A 17,412-nucleotide genomic window follows, 5' to 3' on the forward strand; every position below is an offset into this window, starting at 1 on the left:
GCGACTGCTGACAATGAGGCTGATATTCGAGGGATAGTATGCATCATCGAACCTGCCAGCGATGAGGGAATCGTCTGCGGGTGGAGGGTGTTTCCTCCATAGTCCAGGGCCCAAAGACGACGCCGGCGCTTCACGCTCGGGTCTTCTTGCAGCGAGTGCGTTGGTGGGGCAGGATGCACTCGACTTCACGGAGAATAGTCCAGGGGAGCCGTGGGGAGCTTCTTGGACGAGGCGAGGCCCGCAATTGACATGTCGGCTACGAAACTAACTCGCGTACAGGCGATGCTGGGGCTTTCTCCGATGCTGCGTTGGGTATCGTCCTCACGAAGCGCACACGGACCTCCGTTCCCGGGCCTTGGCGGTCGCACTGCGAGCACCGTGACGAGTGCGCGCGTTCAAGGGTGGCTATCATGACATCTTTTGTTACGAGCCAAATTGACGACGAGGTGCTGGCAGTGGGATTCGTGCAGGGAAGTCCGAAGCCTTACCTTCTTTCACCTTGTCGCAATGAACCGTACTCCGCCTTTGACCTCAGACAGCTTCACATATGTTCTCAAATTTACTCGAAAATGCACGGATACCCGTCCCTCAATCCCAGTCATAGTCTTCTTCCCCTTCATCCTCCTGTCCCTGCCCTTCTTCGTCAGTTCTTGTATCATCGTCCTCGTTGATACCAAGGGCAATAATGCCTGCGGGCCCTATCTCTTCCAAGTACGAGGGATCAAACAGCGCTATGCTCAACTTTTTTGGCGGCGCTCGCTCGCTCGTCTGTGCTACCCTCACCCGGCGTATCCTGTTCTTCAGCGCGAGCTTGTTGAAGATGTCGGGGAATTGCGCCGGAGTCTGATCGACGTCGTCGAAAACCTCCTTAAAAGAAGGGTGGCGCCAGCGCATCTCGAGGACCCTCCTGCATGGTTGCTCCGCTACAACGCCCCCTGGAAACACAACCTCCTCGGTGTCGCTCTCTTCGTCCGACATCCCCTCGTAGTTCAGCTGTTCAAGCGACCTCAGAACGTAGGACCAATGGTCAAGCTGCTCGTCAGCCCCAGACATCTCGGCTTTCTCGCGCATTATACTAGCGATCTTTGCGCGAGAATTCAGTTTCTTCCAAGAAGTGGGCGATAAGTACCTTGTCCGCAAACGAAAAAGAAAGCGCGCACGTAGTTCCTGGCCATGACAGATCGGCAGTGCTTGTTGTAATTGGTGTGATTGTCCAGACATCGTTCCACGACCTCGTCCCACGTTTCGTCACCAATGGGTGTCGCCTCCGCGATGCCTCGATACTGCCGACCAAGTCGGTCTTCGACTTTCTGTGAGACCAAGTCGACATCGGCTGATCCGTAGCAGCCTGTAGTGTCATTGGAGATGGTGTCGAAGACGAGATCCACAAGCCTTTGGGTCGCAAGCTTTCCGAAGAAGCAAATCAGGGGAACTGTTGAGTGTGATTGAAAGGTAGACGATAGCGCACCATATTCCACGGGGAATTCTTCATTAACGTTGTAGATGCGCGGAATGTTGTGTCTAGCTGAAGGTTATGCACATCCGGACCGTATCGCGCGGGGTTTGATTCGAACAGCGAAAGCCGCTCGTCACTAACACCTGGCAATTCTCTGATTGCGTTCAGAAAGCGAACCTTGAAGGCCTTCTTGAATACCATCGTGACCAGCCGCTGGAAGATGCGTGAGAATCGAGGCAGAGAAGGCGATGAATACACCCGACATTCAGATTGGTATTGACTTCCTCAAAAGAAAATGGCAGGCCAGGGATTAGACGTTGTCGCGCCTGCTTGCGAAGGAAAGGCGAGGACTTGGCGTTGCCGTCCCCCTCGAGGCCTACATGGAATCGACCGGTAGCAGGGCCACTTCTCTTGCTTCTGTGCATGGGTGTGGGGCTTGCTGGAGGCAACGACTCGGTCTGGCCATCGTCGCTGTCATCAGAACTGCCCGGTCCGTTCTGAGGATCGATTACAATTCGCTCACACATGAGTAATGCAGTCAAGTACGCACTGATGGACGCGAATACGGGCTCAACCTTCGCCGAGCTGATCGCCGTTGGTCATACGAGGTTGGGCTGCGCCCTGGTCCTTTGCCTTCCGTAGTCGACGCTGCACTGGCCTGGCTGCGAGGGGAGACATCGAACTCTCCCGAACCGAATGCTGAAGCCAGAGCTTCCTCGGTCTACCATCGTAAGAAGCCGGTATCTCGAAAAAACCACGGCGCACCTGTGCAAGTTCCATCGGAGAGCCACGAGTGTGCTCGGTTGCGCGAAGGTCCCGCCCGGAATCATCCAGCATCTCCCCGCGGGGAGTCTGCAGATTCGATATTTGAGTTTCGCGGTGGCAGTAACTCGGACGTCAAACTTACGTTGAGGCTTGACAGCCTGCGTTCGAGCGCCAAATTGTAGTCCGTGAGCTCCTAGGTACCATTAAAGACGAGAGGTCTTCATGGGAAGCGTGAAAATCATACCGTGAGCTGGTTCATGAGCCTCTAACAACGGAGATTCAACGCGATGGTCATTACCAGTCAATTTGAATGACCGCACCTCTACTTCGGCGTGTGTAGCCGCAGCTTCCCGTTGCAGTTCAGTCAAATCCTATGACATGAGAACCAGAAGACTGCACGACAACTTCTCGCAACTCACCTGTGGAACATTTCTGATATCGTTCAACACCTCGCGTGCTTGTTCTAGTTCACCCTGTAGTTGGGCTCTCTCCAAGGCATGGGACTGTCTGCAGTCCCTCGTCTTCGCCTCTAGATCTTGTGTCTCGCTCTGCGCCCTTATAGTAAGTTGGCTAGTTCTCATATAGAACGTCAAAGTAACTTGCCCTCAACTTGCGGACGGTCTGTTGGCCGTCGCGGACTATTGCCTCCTTCTCCTCCGTAACGCATACCAGATGCCGTTGTTGTTCGTCAATAGTTTGTTGAAGTTTCTAATTATGTGTCTCAGGCTAGGAGGATTGTGTCAGAGCATACCATCAACGTACACGCTTGGCTTCGTCGACGGATTCAGCTTGCCGTTGAAGACGGCTGGCTATCCCTTGGGCAGCGAGTTGACTAGCCTCCAAGCCCACATTTTCTCTTCGATGAGCGCACACCGATGCTCGGAGCTCATCCTCGCGTTCATAACTCGCATGTAGAGCGGCCTGAGTTGTCAAGGGGAAGTCGGTCAGACCAATCATTGCGGATAAAGCAACAGATCACGCACCCGAAGTTCCGATGTCTTCGCCTGTGTCCATATGATAGCTATGAGCGTCGCTGGTCATTGCATGGAAAGCTTTCAGCGTACCGCCAGGTTTTCCATCTTCTCGAGTGCGCTCTCCTGTAAATGTAGATGCTGAATGAGTTAAAAGGGCTGTCGGGCTGGTAACGTGCCATACCATGCTTTTGCTGCACGGCGCGAGGAATGTGCGCTACGCTTGATCAGTGCGCGTTCGGATCGTAAGAAGGACAGCACCTCAATAGCAGGTTCCTCGAGCCCTGGTAGCTGCAGTCGACGGCCCATGGTTAGTAACTGATCGCGCAGCGCCTACAGGACGTGAGCAGGCAAAGTCGACGAGCTCAGCATTCTTCTTACGTCTATATCGTCCGCAAGATCCCAGGCGGTAGCCTGCATGAATCGAGGATTTTCATTGATGTTCGCGGCTTCACGTTCGCATTCCTGCAGAAGGCCATCGGAATCGACAATGTACTGGACGGAAGAATGGGCGTACCTCCAAGCTCTCGGCGACGCGCGAGAGAACGGCGTATGAAGTATGCGAGCCCTCCGTCTATATGTATTTGGAAGCGTCAGAGAGATTTCTCGTCACTCTCCCAACGTACCTGTGGGGTAAGGAATGTCATGAGTTCACGAGCGGCCGCCTTCGCGCGCCCTATCATGCCCGCCAAGCTGGTGTCCGCGTCCTGTATGTCTTCATTCATTGATCTTCAAGCGAGGAGGAGGTGCTCAGTCGTGTAGATGAGTTAGCTATCGGAGGAGCCACATGCGAGGCCGACACCGAAGGCACTTTATATACTGCCACAATTCGCGACCCTACAATCCGGCATATGCAGGTGTTTGAGTCGAAAGGACAATAAGTTGAAAAGAGGAAATAAGGAGAAAGCCTCACCGAATAAGCCTTCGGGTGCTTGCATCGTAAAGATGGAAACGAAGACGGAAAGAAGAAGCAAGGCTCACGCGTTTGATGATGACCAACAAACGTGCGTGATTGACCTTTAGATCGGATCAATGGGGACGAGATTGATGCATGGACTTTCCAACGGATCAACGGGAAACGCCTAACAATGGCCTCGTGGTCAAACGCCTTGAAAGATCTTTCTTCTTCAATCGGTCCCATTCACACCCTTCAACATCTGTTGCGATTCAAGGTCTTTGTCAACCTGCCCAATGAAATACATCCTGTGCGTACTTATAAATTGCGCGCTTCTTCAGCCATAGCTCCCCAATACGAGAAAGCTCTCTGATATGACACCATCCCTCCGACGCCAGTCTGGGCGTAGTTCCGTCCGCGCTCGTATTGACGCAGCTCCGTACTCCCCACCGAGCAAGACGAAACCTGTCGATATCAGTCGTGGTGTCCCAAAGAAGTCCAGGGCTCGTGGCATCACGCACAACGCGATCGCTAAAATCTCTGACGACTCTGAATACGTTCTTGTGGAGGTACGGTCTGGATTTTTCCCATTTGGCATCAGACTAAGTTGCCTCACAGAACGCTAGCCCCAGCTCTACGAACACAGTCCTAGCGGCCTTCGAGGACATACAAGCTGATTTGCAGGTATGTTCTTCGATCGAAATTTCTTGTACGAGGTTAAAGACGGATACAGGTCGCCAAGAGCCAGCTCGATGAACTATCGAAGAGAGAGAGAACCGCAATAACGTGCCCAGTTTGCATGGAGCCCAATTTTCTGCCTCGCATGTGCGTCAATTATCCACCGCCTCTTGTGAACCACCACTGATGTCCTATTAGGCTGAACTGTGGGCACGTATTCTGCCAGGCGTGCTTGTCTTCCCACTACCACGCTCAGCGTAGTGCAAACTGTCCTCTGTGTCGGGCGGCCATCCCTCTGTATCAAGATTTCCCCTTGTGCTACCAGCTTCGCGCGCAGGCTGTGGCGTGGGCGAATGCGAACGCAGTGACTGTACCTCCTCTGCAGAAATTCTTCTGTTTCCCCCCGCCGCGACCGCCATCGCCGCCTCGCCCTCCACGTCCAGCTGGTGAGGCTGCGTATGGCCCTATGCATATATATACGCATCGCATCAAGTACACGTACAGTCGCTCCTGTCGTCGCCGCTTTCAAAAACGCGGATAAGACTCTTCGGATTACGCTCCACTGCTTTCACTCGAAATACATGATGTTCTGACTGCTACCATCGCCCTTCTTCCCGGGCTTCTCGCTGCGTGATCTCCTTCCGGTACATCGCTTGTACGTGATATATTGGCCAGCACAAATTCAACCTTCATGTGACTCGCGCGTGCGTATCGACGGATCAAATCTCTGGTCTTTGTACCTTCGAACCCCTCACGGCGTTCCTGATCCGTCGCTGGGAAGTGTTCTCGCGTGCACAAGGCAACAAAGCGAGCATCCTAGATACCGGCCCTAGGGTAGGGCTACAGGGCGAGGGACGGAGCTGTTTAGACCGACCGGACCGTCTGGCCCAGCCGTATGCTTGTGTGTACAGTAGTGCGCCCACGGGCAGTCATCATCCATCCCTTCCGGGGCCTTCACCATTCCGCCCCGCGGATAGAGGCTACTCCAGCGTACGTATGAAAGGTTATTGCTGATGGAGTCGCGAAAGCGATCGCAGGCCGATTCTATGATGTCATAAGGGACATTCCCACTTTTCTCACTTGCTGTTCGCGGGATCACCATCGATCAACGACGGCCATTCTTTCGAAGACTGGGGTCAGGTTCCGACAACGCTTGAAAGCTTGAGATACCGTGGGACAGTTGTATGTTTGTAATTTTGGTTCGGAATATGCCGCTTCGGAGCCGGATCACTGAACACGTGCACGAATAGCAACTGCCATTGACGTCTGGACCTACCAGACTGCTGCTATAGTCTATGTTATGAACGCTATGGAAACACATTTGCCAGTCCTTTCGCTGCTTTATCTACGAAGATGACAGCCCCAGCGAACATAGAATCTAGATCGAGACGGAAGGCCCACTGCATGAGTGGTCGGCTGCAAAGGAAAAAACGGATGAGTAGGGGAGGTCGCTCAATACATTCTGTTCGGCGGCGCCATGCGACGTATATGCCCAAGGTTCGTGCTCGTTTGCTAAGACCATGGGGGCCTCAGCGTACGCGGGTAAGCCGGCGCTCGATACATCCTGTGTGCATGTGTGAGTGCGCCGAAGTTTGTATCGGACCAGAGCGTACCGCGACCTGGGAGAGGTTCTGCACATCGACGTTGGTATCGAGCCCAGACCGCCCGTGTACTATCTGGGAGACGGCTGTGGGCGCAGCAGGCTGTGGTAGCAATTCTTGGGAGAAGTCTTGTCGCCGCAGAGGTACTAGGTCGGCGGCAGACGCGGGGCGATCGTCCGCTGCCTCTCCCGACAACCACTGCGGGGCGGCACCAGGTCGGAAGCCCTGATGAAAGGGGATGGACGCTTCGAGGAGCATTGGAAGGGGTGTCGAGGTCTTTGGCGGATCGATGTCCGCAGGCAGTATCAGCGGTGGTCGGGAGGCGAGGTGAGGCAAAGACGACCGCAGTGGAGGCAAGGTCAGCGCCGCGGGTTGCCTAGAAGTTTGTTCGTCATCGAGCGTATCATCGGCCCGTATCCCGTACGAGTCCTTTGAGCCCTCGCTGTTGGCATCGCATGCGAGTACAGTCAATCGCGCCGACGTGTGCTCGAAGTCCGTATTGGTCCCACCACCACCCCTTCGTCGCGGTGTATACTTATAGTACGGGAACTCTTCCTGGTGTCGCTGCGCTACATAGTCCGCGTGCTGCGTCCACCTGTCGCGCTCTGAACCAGGGAGCCGGTGCCACTCTTCGCCGGCCAGACGGCTCAGATGCTGCTGGCGCTTCTCCACATGATGCGTCTGGCGCAGGAAGTGAGAGCGAAACAGCATGAATGCGTTGGGCGGGCGCGGAATGTGTGACTTCCTGTCTTTGCGTCGCGGTCGATATCGTGAAGGTGCTGGTAGAGTTTGCGATGATAGGGGGGGTCCATAATACGGATTCATTGGGAAAACGTATGGATGATCTTGAGTACAGTGGTGTATGCGGCGCTCAGCGCCGTAGAGGACGCGAGGAATTATATGAGGTGGTAGCAACGGCTGAGCATGGCTCTGATGAACTGTCGCGGGATAGGGCGGTGAAGGTGGATAGCCGTACAGTTCGTCAGGGGCGTGAGCGAAGGCGTAGTCATCGGAACTTCCTTCCAAGTAGTCTCGATGTGCGCGTCTCTGGGGAGGGGCAAGATGTTGCAGCGCCCGAAGGTGAGTCCGTTGCTTGCTGTCGCGTTCTGGGACGCGTCAGACCACGAACAGAGGGTCACTGTTCACATACCATGAGGTCCCATTTTGCGGGCGATCGTGGCTTTGACCTCGAAGGGGCGCGCTCAGACTGCGACAGCTTGACATGCTGCTGTTATAATCGCGGCTTCAGTTCTTCCGCTCTCTGGACGCAAAGAATCGCCCAGGGTGTGATACTGGAGGACAATGTAGCCATGGTAGTCTTGCATTATGCTTTTGTGATGTACCCCGTCTGTGGTCAGCGAGGCGAGGAGAGCACGAGAAGGAGTACAGGCGACGAGGCGCCGAGCCCTCGGGCGGCAGCCACGTGGGTGCCATGACGGGAAATTGGCCATCACGTCCTCGGACGTTGCCGGAACTTGAGGCATCGCAAGAGGCCCTTCCTTGTAACTTCCAGCTTCTACCCCTTAGTAAGAAGTCACAAATATCACCTTGCTTCTGGATTTGATTCTTTCTACCTCCTTCGCTTGTTCGCGACAAGATAGCTTGCTTTCAGCACGTCGGCTCCCTGTTTGTACCAAACGACCTCGTGCATGCAACGAAGCTCGACACGCATCGTCAACTTTCCACCCCCGGAACATGCGCGCTAGTCTTTCATGAGACAAACTCCGGCGATGTCTTATCGGAAGTTCATCGTCAAAGGCGCGCAGCACGTAGAACTCTTTCCGATGCCTCATGACGCTCCCGCCGCCCAGTCTCGAGCGCGGGAGAAACTCGTCAATGACTCACTGTAGCCTCCCTTCGAAGCTCGTGGCCATCTGTGTGTCCGCCAGTGCGTTGCTGTCAGCGCTTCATTCCTCTTTATTTCGACTCTAGCCTCTATCGCAACGACCATCTTTGAGCTGCACAAAATTGCCCAAGTTGTCGGTATGTCGCCATGAATTTCTTTAGTGCCTTGCATACATTGCACGCAGGATTGGAACGTGTGTGATGAAGACCTCGAGGACATGGTTCCGTGCTTATATACTGATACGCCTTTCTCGTTCTCAGAGACGTCCGTCTATATCCCCAGCGGGCAAGGCGATTCGTGCCATACAAAAACCCCCCGATGCGTCTAGCTAGAGCAGGCCGCCCGGTCTATTTCTCTCTCCCCGCGATCTCTTACTCTCAACATCGCTTTTATCATGCCGGCTGACCGACGCTTTCCCTCCAGACGTTCTGTGCGCTTATTCGAGCGCCCGCCTCCGAACTACAGTGAGTAGTTCCCTTGTCAGGTACCCGCGGTTTCCCTCACACCACTCTTCAGAGGAATCCTCGCCGGAGAAGGAGGAAAATGAGAACTCTGCTCAGCAGGACTCTGTTCCGGCGGCGCCACAGACGGATACGACCATTGTCACACCTCCCCCTGCGAGCATGGCCCTTTCCCTTGCGAGCACGACCCGCTCTTCACCACCTGCCTCGGCATCCACACCTGCAGACTTGAGCTCGAACGAGCACGAGGACGAATTCGAAGCCGCCTTGGCTTGCTTCTTAGAGACTCAGTTCAGCGCTGACGTGGCCAGCATCCGCGGCCGCTGCCTGCATATATGCAACGTCGCAACGGCTGCCTGGAAGGCCCTCACGGTCGCGGAGCGGGAACAATACTTCAACGCAGCCAAACACAAGCAGACGAAGGACTCGCGCGAACAATCATCTGTCGCGCAAGATGACGGCCGAGTGGCGAAGTCGCCGACGCCCCCCATGCTCATGCCTGCCGATTGGTCGGATCCTCAGTCCCGTTCAACCATGGAGAAGGTGTATGGTCTCGAAGAGGCGCAGAGGTTGGAGGGCAGTGTCAGCATGCACGCGCCTCCGCATCAGTCCAAGTCACTCCTCGGCGGCTCGCGATCGACGCGGTCGCGGTCGCTGTCTGACCTCCCCAACCCTCCCCCTGAGCCCACCGCCATGACTACCACCTGGTCTGATGCAGGGTATCGGTTCCCGGAGATGTCTAGCGACGATGCCGATTGGCTCTGGCCTGCCCACCTATCCAACTCGCTCGTCGGCAGCGCGCGCACGGCAAAGACACGCTCGCTGCCTGACGTCTTCACGCAGGCGGCAGAGTCGAGCTCCAGCGCCACCGTGGGGAACGCCACGCTCTCGCTGTCAGAGCAGTCTTTCCCAGCTGCCAGCAACGACAACTTTGCGCAGGGGTCAAACTTGGGCTGGACCATCACGGAGAACGACAAGATTTACAAGCCGCCCACCCGCTCGAACTCGCACTCCCGCCGTCGCGGTGACGACCACATACCACGTCCTCCCAACTCTTCTATGTTGTTCAGATCCGAATACTGGAAGGAGCAGAAGGCGAACGCCTCCGAGCGTAACCACCGCGAGGTCAGTCGCGCTGCAGCTCGCGATCGCGCCCGGCATGAGCTCTCGGAAGCGGGTCGCGGTCACTATCAGCAGCTCGCAGACCGCTTGAAGGCGGATCTTAAACGCCAGTATCCGGGTTACAAGTTCAGCCCTGAGCATCGCAAGGGGGGTGATGCGGCAAAGCCCGGTAAGTGACTGGCAGGGGCATAGGTACACCTAGACTACGATCCTTGTAATGCTCTGCTTGCATATGCTGATCTCGAACGCGTCCTTCTCCCCTTGCTTTCAGCTATTTTCATGACTCGACAGGAATGGTGCAATCACACTGAAGGTGAGCTCCAAGCACACGTCGCCGCTTCCCGTGGGGCGGGGGAGAGAGGCAGTTTAGGCTACTCGGCGAAAGGTTGCGGACTTAGGAGAGCTTCGGACTGGACTGCTGTGAGCTGAGTCCGAGTTTACGAGGACTTAGTGGGAGTCAAGCGAAGCAGGCGCTGCGAGCCCGGATATAGCCCAGTGACGTCGCCGCGTCCGAAGGATTCGCGGTGTTAGGGTTAGCGTCGGCCGTGGTCGCCTCCCCGCTCTGACCTCCATCGCCTCAAGACTCCTGAAGCCAGATTCCGATTACCCGCCCTCCTCTTCCCCTCTCACACTCGCTAACGCTCGGGGAAGCACGGGCTTTGCTTCAGGCCCTTCTCCTTGGGCCTGGGGCGGGACCTGTCATCTGCTACAGCGTTCAGTCGGCCGGTCCGCACGCATGTGGGCGGCTGTGGGTGTGCGTCACGTTACACACGTGATGCCGCCACATGCAGCTCGCCGCGGGCGGCCGACTCCGACAAACCCCAGCCCTCGTTGCAGTGAGTGCTGGGTTCTCTCCCACTCTTCATGTCATCGAGACTTGATCCATAGGGACATATCCCTCTACATTCCTGAGCCTTCTCTAGACGCGTCCTAGGGCTCGCGAGCTAGCTTCGCTTGAACTGGAATTACCCGACTGGTCCCCTCAAGAACATAAAGCCGAAGCAGCCGAGGCGTCGACCTGCGGGCCGATGCCACACGTGGTTTGATGCATGTCACAGTCGCGTTCTGGTCACACGATACTCTCTTTGACGCAGACTCTTCCTCGCGTATTCACTGCGCAGACGACACTTTGAGGTGAGACCAGCCAACCTGACTATCGAACTATCATTGATTTGGCTCCGACACTGACTCGTCAGTTCACGAAAGCTCACGAAGATTTTCTGCGCAGGCCACTCCACGTCCACGTCCATGGCCCGGCCTTCGTCCGAATATACATACTGGACGACGATTCCTGATCAGAAGGACGGGATAACCTCTTTATCCTTCTCTCCAAGGGGGAAATACTTAGCAATCACTGGTCAGCGTCTCAGACTGCACTGATATTTGATATCTAACGATCGTGTTGGCTCAATGACAGGCTACGACGGGGTGTCTGTATGGAATGTGGGAGGACAGGATAAAGTAACTGTGCCTGACTCTCGTGCTGAGTATCGCGAGAAGCATCTATACACTCGCTCAGCATGGTTGTTCTTCGTCGAGAATAGCGTCGAGATCTTGGTCCTATGTTCCAAGCTCGGGGACGTGTTGTTATGGACTTTCGACGAGACTAAGCAGGCGCGTGCTTGTTCAAGCTTCTGCCATATGTACGACTTACACAACTCCAGGCCTTCGTGCGCTCGAAGCGCTTGAAGCTGAGCGGCGCGACTGAGGTCGTGTCCTTGGACGTATATCATGCCGAAGTCCCTGCCGACGAGTCTGCTCTCATAGCTGCCGCCTTGACCAACGGCACTATTGTTGTGTCGACTGTCACCGTCAACGCTGTTGTCCTCGAAAGATTCATCATCACATTAGACCAAGGCCGCTTTCCCCAACGCGTCAAGTTTGACCAACTCGGCCACACTCTCGTAGTTTTTGATCGAGCTGGCGGTATAATGCAAGTGTGGTCTCACACAGATCAGAAAGCTAATCTTATGATTTGACAGCTCACGATACGATTGTGAATCGGGTATGAAGGTAGGCGTTAGGGAAGACGCGCCCCGACTCATGTAAGCCCATTGTAAACGCGAAGCGTCTGGCATATGTCTGACAATGTCATCAAGCGCTTCAGTCGCTTTCGATCCTGTCGCACAACGCTATGCAGCATATACAGGCCGATCCATCGAGATCGTCTCCATGAGCAGCGATGTACCGCCAGTTTCGATTCCTTGCGCGAACAGCATCCTGTATCCCATGCATCTAGCCTTTGGAGAGGGTAGCGAAGTCCTGCTGGCAGGAACAGACAACGGTCATGCAGTGCTTTACGACGTCAACAACCCTTCCACGGTTCAGGTTCTGGACTACCCTAAAGGAGGACTAGTACAGCCTGTAGCGGTGTGTAGTCCTGTCCGCTTCCTTTCTGACTGAAGCTGATGTACCACGCCTAGACATGCACTACGGCGGAAGGCCATATACTGGCTTTTGCGGGGTCCAGCATACTGAAGGCCACTGACATCATCATTTATAGGAAGAGAGCGCCGTTGCCGGGATCAAGAATGTCGAGGCGTTGCATTGCTTGCTGCAAGGTATTCCTGCCTTATTGCATTTACTGGGCTTGCATGCTTGGCATCTATATGTATGGGTACTACGCGCATAACGACGAAGGGGGAGGACAGTGATTCAGCAATTCAGCCATTTTTTCACTGTATCATTCCGTCTTATAGCGGTTCTGGTGACCATGAATGTAGACCTATCGTGCACTTCCAATGCCGCAACTGTCCTACAATCACAGCGCTCATCCCACATGATGGGGTAACCATTGCGCCAGTCGATGCTTGTCGAGTCTGCATTGAATAGGTGGATAACAAGGAGGCGTGTAGTATATTTCATGCCCGACGATGAATGGACCATTTCGACGCGGGAGCGTGCGGAAACCATCGAGAGCATCTCGCAGTGCGACCGCCAAGGCCCGGGAACGGAGGTCCGTGTGCGCTTCGTGAGGACGATACCCAACGCAGCATCGGAGAAAGCCCCAGCATCGCCTGTACGCGAGTTAGTTTCGTAGCCGACATGTCAATTGCGGGCCTCGCCTCGTCCAAGAAGCTCCCCACGGCTCCCCTGGACTATTCTCCGTGAAGTCGAGTGCATCCTGCCCCACCAACGCACTCGCTGCAAGAAGACCCGAGCGTGAAGCGCCGGCGTCGTCTTTGGGCCCTGGACTATGGAGGAAACACCCTCCACCCGCAGACGATTCCCTCATCGCTGGCAGGTTCGATGATGCATACTATCCCTCGAATATCAGCCTCATTGTCAGCAGTCGCCGATTCCTTTCACTTACTCGAAGCTCGGCCGTGATGCAGATCGCGATGTGCGTGAAGATGAAGTCCGCGGATCGGGGCTTGAATTAGTCGCACAGTGCCTTCACGAGCTCGCGCAGGACATCGCTGATCACGCGCTCGGCGACATCGAGCGTTCGGGGATGCACGAGTTCAATGAGGGTCGACACTATCGAGTCCAGCCGGAAGAGGTCTTCGAGACGCCGCCACTCCGTCGCGAGCGGGTGCTGAAGATTCGTGAGACGCGGTAGCAGGCGCGTGAGCGGCAGCAGGACAGGGAGGTGGAGGTGGACGGGCAGGCCATGGCTGTCCCAGCCAACGAAACACGCAGGCGACTCACCATGGTCTCCACCAACCTGGACGTCGATACAGGCGCCCCGGGCTCGATCGCGCGACAGGTCGACCGCAGCAGCAAGTAGTAGTAGTAGTAGTAGTAGCGAGGCCCTTGCTGCCAGCAGTTGACGGTTCATCAGGACCTCTGGCAGATGCATCGCAGCAAGCGTCGGATCGTACGCCTCTTCGCCCGTACCCGCCAAACCCCATCTTGTGTAACCGTAGGTTACGCGCCTGCGTGATGGTCTTCTGGATCGCCGAGCAGCGCCAGCCGCAGTCGTCCGCCAACTTCATGACCACCAACAGCTTCGTACGACGTGGAGCTCTCCTTCAGAACCAACAGATCTGCACTGACGCAGAGCAACGTCGCCTGCCTCCGTTCAGCGACAGAGGTGCTGGAAGCCGTGAGCAAGCACTTTAGAGGCGCTGGGTGATACTAGATATGCACGGTGAGGATGGTGATCCATAGGTTCGAGGTCGTCGTGGCGCATTGACAACATTCGTCCAGGACGCCCGCGGGATCATCGTACTCATGCCTCACGAACCGGCGATGGCAAGGGACAGGTGACGTTGGGCGACGACCCAACGCGGTGCGCGCGATTCGGAGGGTGTGCGAGGAGGCGGACTGGCTGTCGCCGGAGCCGTACACGTAGCGTGGGCGAGGGGGGAGGCGTAAGTGAAAGTAGCGTTAGTCGACGGTCGTTGGGAGCCTGCCCCGTCCAGAGTTGAACATCCGCACGGTCACCAACGTCGCAGCGAACGGCTCGTCGTTGACAAAGTCGAAGATCGATGTCGTGGTATCCTTCGGGTTGCAGAGATCACTGCCGATGGGCAAGGTGGTCAAAGTCAAAGCACTGGCGGCTTCAGCGGCGGGTGAGGAGGACGGGCTCATCAGACGTCTGAGCCAGCCAACGGTGGAATAGCAGATGGATATTACAGAGCAAGGCGTAAATGTGTTGTATGGAAGTCCCAAGATCAGCTTCGTCGCACACCAACGCAAGCTGGAGGTCGCTCCGAGGCCGAGCACTCTTGAGAACCCGCTGGCGGTCTCTGCTGACCATGGTGATCGAGTGAGACGTTGGTCTATCGTGGATATCTTGTCCGCGTTGTCGGACAAGCGCAGGGGCGGGGCGCAAGTTGACGAGCGGGGGAGGAGATCGCCGAGAGGGCCGGTGGCGAGTCAAGCGCAGATGAGCTACGCTGATCACGGTCCGGTGCGCTGAGAAAGTGCACGTTAGAGCGAGCCTCGACGCGGACGAGCCCGGATTCACGCACTCATTTGCACGACAGGCCGCCATCGATGCGGTCGGTCGTCCTACGCATAGAGCCGGGCGCACGGAGCGGCGGGACCCCGGTCCTGGCGCCAGCGTGAGAGACGGATCTTCTCAAGGGCGGTAGGCCAGCCGTGACTGACGCTCGCGAGATCACGCCAGCACAGACGCGGCGCATCCCCAGCATGACGCCGAGGCTTCTGGGAGATGCCCGACGCGTCGATCGAGCCCGAGGGCGAGCCAGAATAGACCGAAGATTGCGGGAGCCGGGAGGGGGAGCTGGGGAGGGAGGCGCCAGCCTGTGGGAGCCTGATCTTGGTCAGCGGTGGTCAAAAGAAGGAGATGCGAAGTACGCACCTGCGACCCTCGCCTCATCGCGCCCTGCCTGCACGAGTCAACCCGGCGACCACTTCAGAGCGAGACGACATGGTGCGCCGAGGGGAGACGCATGTCCAGCAACGACGGCGAGACAGCTGTTCGTGCGTGAGCGTGGTCGAGAGAGAACGCAGGCAGGCGCTCACCTAATCTCACTGCCGTCGATCGTCCACGCCCCACGAAAGCCCCAGACGCCGGAGATGCGAGCAGCGCTGCATGCGCTGTGCTTCGTTGAAGAAAGCAAGGAAGGGGGAGCTTGGAAAACCGTACCTCTGAGCCAGGGAGCTGGGACATCATGGGGGAAGGGTCGAGGAGGCCGACCGACGGCATCTGCCGAGCGCATGTGCTGTGCCGCGCCCACGGCAGCATCAAGGCGATTACCATGTATGGTAGAGGCGATTACCATGTATGGTAGGGTGGCTGTGCCCGCTGCGTCGGCGTCCGCCCGAAATTCACCGTTCAGGCCGTTCGACTCGCACGCACGCTCGGGCGAGGGGGCACCGCCGCGCGTTCTTCCTAGCTTATCCGGGCTCGAGCCGGTGGCTGCAGCCCCAAGTGCTGTCGCCCAGTCTCCAGCCGCCCGCCCCTCCCGCGGCATCTACCGAGCGCATGTGCCGTGCCGCGCCCTCGGCAGCCCGAGGCGATTACCATGTATGATAGGGTCCACCAAGCCTCCCCTCGGCTATAGTGGTTCTTCACTGCGCTAGGACCTTTCCGGCAATGACCGCAGTTGCGAATCTCGTTTTCTTTGGTGCAACACCCGTGGTCTGAGCAAATGCCTGGTGCGTAAGCTCCGTAAGATCTGAAAGGCATGCTTTCGATTTTATATCAGCACGATAGGAATTCAGGTAGACCTCTGCTTCCTTCCCCAAATACAGGAGCGCGGCAATCCCATGCGCGCCTACATGTCGCTGAGCCACGCTTGATCCTTCGACAGTGTAGCCGTCAAGCACAGTCTTTCTACAGAAGTGTCAGCGCATGTCGTAACGGCACTGGGAAGGAAAGTTGAGGAAGTAGTGTTTGATTAGCGTTGAGAATCGGCAATGTGCGAAGCGCCGTTATAGGGAAAATGCAGTATGGCCAGCGAACTCAGCGCGCGGTGGTGGTGCGTAAAAGCACGACCGTACGATTCATACCCCTGGTCCGTCATGGTCGCCATCTCGGTCCCTCCCCTCTCTAGTCAATGTCCATCCGTCAGCGGTCGTTCTGTTTCGCCTTGAGGACAAGGTAACTTTCATGGCTTGACGGTGGAGACACAGGACATCCGTTGGCAGGTCGCTCAGACTAGCGCGATGGACACAGCCCACCTACCAAATAGAGTATGGGCTTGGTCGATGCCGCGGAAGAGGCGGGTGTCCGCAGACCGGAGCAAGCTAAATCCCGAGCAGACTTGTGGTCTGCCTGAAGAGAGAGGGAAGAAAGAGGGAAAAGGCAGACCTTTGGTCTGCCCTAAGTGTGCTGTCCTGTACCATATAATATGAGAAGAGGAACATGAAGACGAGGGTACCCCGCTTCAGCGAAGCGGGGGGTTGCGGGTCGGCGAACGACCGGCACTGAGCGGGGAAAATCAACCGACACGTGACATTGTGGCTGCCACATCCCGCTCGGGCGGCAGAGCCTCGCCGACGGTACACTGCGAGGCGACTCCAGCTTGACCGACAGCCAGATGCCGCCATCGGTCAAGGCCGAAGCAGCCCAAACCAGAGCGCAGCTCTAAGGCGATAGCCTCACGAGGCGCAGAAGCCTTCGGCCTCAAACCGAGCTAAGCGATGGCCGTCGCTTCTTGACATGCGCATAAGGGTAACGGGCTGGAAATGGAAGACAGGAAGAAGAAGGATGGGTATGAGGTAAGGGAGAAGCCAGTGTCTTGGGGAAAGCGGACAGAAAGGGAGAGGGCCCGGACGGGACTTGTTCAAAAGAAGCGCCGCGCGCGTGATCCGTTTGGTCGGAGCCGAACGTCATGTGACATGCTCGTTCGAAACGCAGTGTAAGTCCGATAATGTACGAGTGGGACCCGGAAAGCGAGCCATTGCAAGCACTGGGCGAGTCTTAATCGCGAGAAAGCTATGAAAGTATGGGTAGTAAAGCCAGGGGGATGTGAAGAGACTCAGGGAGCTCAGGGGGAGGGAAGAGGGAAGAACTCTGTTTCAGGAAGGGAAAGGGAAGGACCGCTGCGCGCGGTCGCGCGAAATGTCAATGGAGACAAGGGATAGGCGCAAGTTATTTTATCGCATCGAGCATATTGGCGCCAATTAGATTTTGAAACAGGCGAGGGAGAGGGAGAGGTAGCGCCTCGGAAGAGGGAGACGGCAGCAAGGAGGGTAGGG

At 56.5% G+C, this 17,412-nt stretch overlaps 7 protein-coding genes across 7 annotated transcripts; 3 read left to right on the forward strand and 4 right to left on the reverse strand.

Moving 5' to 3' along the window:
• Window positions 1–588: 588 nt before the first annotated feature.
• On the reverse strand, window positions 589–3,917 carry SCHCODRAFT_02512695 (uncharacterized protein; the record flags this gene model as incomplete). The annotated part of the gene is made up of 19 exons (XM_003028459.2): window positions 589–1,083; window positions 1,161–1,406; window positions 1,469–1,669; window positions 1,720–1,953; window positions 2,007–2,177; window positions 2,222–2,308; window positions 2,364–2,414; window positions 2,466–2,486; window positions 2,542–2,592; window positions 2,641–2,769; window positions 2,840–2,929; window positions 2,984–3,142; window positions 3,205–3,225; window positions 3,286–3,318; window positions 3,377–3,409; window positions 3,454–3,525; window positions 3,574–3,657; window positions 3,710–3,766; window positions 3,819–3,917. The coding sequence occupies 19 exons, from the start codon at window positions 3,915–3,917 to the stop codon at window positions 589–591; spliced, it is 2,334 nt and encodes a 777-aa protein (XP_003028505.1).
• A 544-nt stretch (window positions 3,918–4,461) lies between these two features.
• SCHCODRAFT_02704787 (uncharacterized protein) lies at window positions 4,462–5,306 on the forward strand (the record flags this gene model as incomplete). Its single annotated transcript, XM_050346991.1, has 4 exons — window positions 4,462–4,656; window positions 4,706–4,771; window positions 4,821–4,912; window positions 4,964–5,306. 4 exons carry the CDS (start codon window positions 4,462–4,464, stop codon window positions 5,304–5,306), a joined length of 696 nt encoding a protein of 231 aa, XP_050198657.1.
• Window positions 5,307–6,143: 837 nt separating this feature from the next.
• SCHCODRAFT_02671423 (uncharacterized protein) lies at window positions 6,144–7,529 on the reverse strand (the record flags this gene model as incomplete). The annotated part of the gene is made up of 3 exons (XM_003028458.2): window positions 6,144–6,329; window positions 6,379–7,472; window positions 7,517–7,529. 3 exons carry the CDS (start codon window positions 7,527–7,529, stop codon window positions 6,144–6,146), a joined length of 1,293 nt encoding a protein of 430 aa, XP_003028504.1.
• A 1,077-nt stretch (window positions 7,530–8,606) lies between these two features.
• Window positions 8,607–10,753, forward strand: SCHCODRAFT_02513725 (uncharacterized protein; the record flags this gene model as incomplete). The annotated part of the gene is made up of 6 exons (XM_003027603.2): window positions 8,607–8,676; window positions 8,729–9,964; window positions 10,067–10,108; window positions 10,515–10,549; window positions 10,587–10,631; window positions 10,730–10,753. 6 exons carry the CDS (start codon window positions 8,607–8,609, stop codon window positions 10,751–10,753), a joined length of 1,452 nt encoding a protein of 483 aa, XP_003027649.2.
• Window positions 10,754–11,043: 290 nt separating this feature from the next.
• On the forward strand, window positions 11,044–12,449 carry SCHCODRAFT_02512534 (WD40 repeat-like protein; the record flags this gene model as incomplete). Its single annotated transcript, XM_050343272.1, has 6 exons — window positions 11,044–11,152; window positions 11,213–11,438; window positions 11,492–11,734; window positions 11,778–11,840; window positions 11,895–12,165; window positions 12,219–12,449. The coding sequence occupies 6 exons, from the start codon at window positions 11,044–11,046 to the stop codon at window positions 12,447–12,449; spliced, it is 1,143 nt and encodes a 380-aa protein (XP_050198658.1).
• A 725-nt stretch (window positions 12,450–13,174) lies between these two features.
• SCHCODRAFT_02704790 (uncharacterized protein) lies at window positions 13,175–13,733 on the reverse strand (the record flags this gene model as incomplete). The annotated part of the gene is made up of 3 exons (XM_050346992.1): window positions 13,175–13,333; window positions 13,447–13,554; window positions 13,620–13,733. The coding sequence occupies 3 exons, from the start codon at window positions 13,731–13,733 to the stop codon at window positions 13,175–13,177; spliced, it is 381 nt and encodes a 126-aa protein (XP_050198659.1).
• Window positions 13,734–14,127: 394 nt separating this feature from the next.
• On the reverse strand, window positions 14,128–15,491 carry SCHCODRAFT_02513063 (uncharacterized protein; the record flags this gene model as incomplete). The annotated part of the gene is made up of 7 exons (XM_003027850.3): window positions 14,128–14,492; window positions 14,555–14,658; window positions 14,715–14,754; window positions 14,817–15,009; window positions 15,068–15,095; window positions 15,157–15,183; window positions 15,232–15,491. The coding sequence occupies 7 exons, from the start codon at window positions 15,489–15,491 to the stop codon at window positions 14,128–14,130; spliced, it is 1,017 nt and encodes a 338-aa protein (XP_003027896.2).
• Window positions 15,492–17,412: the final 1,921 nt, after the last annotated feature.

Source organism: Schizophyllum commune (assembly GCF_000143185.2).
Source record: "Schizophyllum commune H4-8 unplaced genomic scaffold SCHCOscaffold_10, whole genome shotgun sequence".
In the NCBI taxonomy this organism is placed as follows: domain Eukaryota; kingdom Fungi; phylum Basidiomycota; class Agaricomycetes; order Agaricales; family Schizophyllaceae; genus Schizophyllum; species Schizophyllum commune.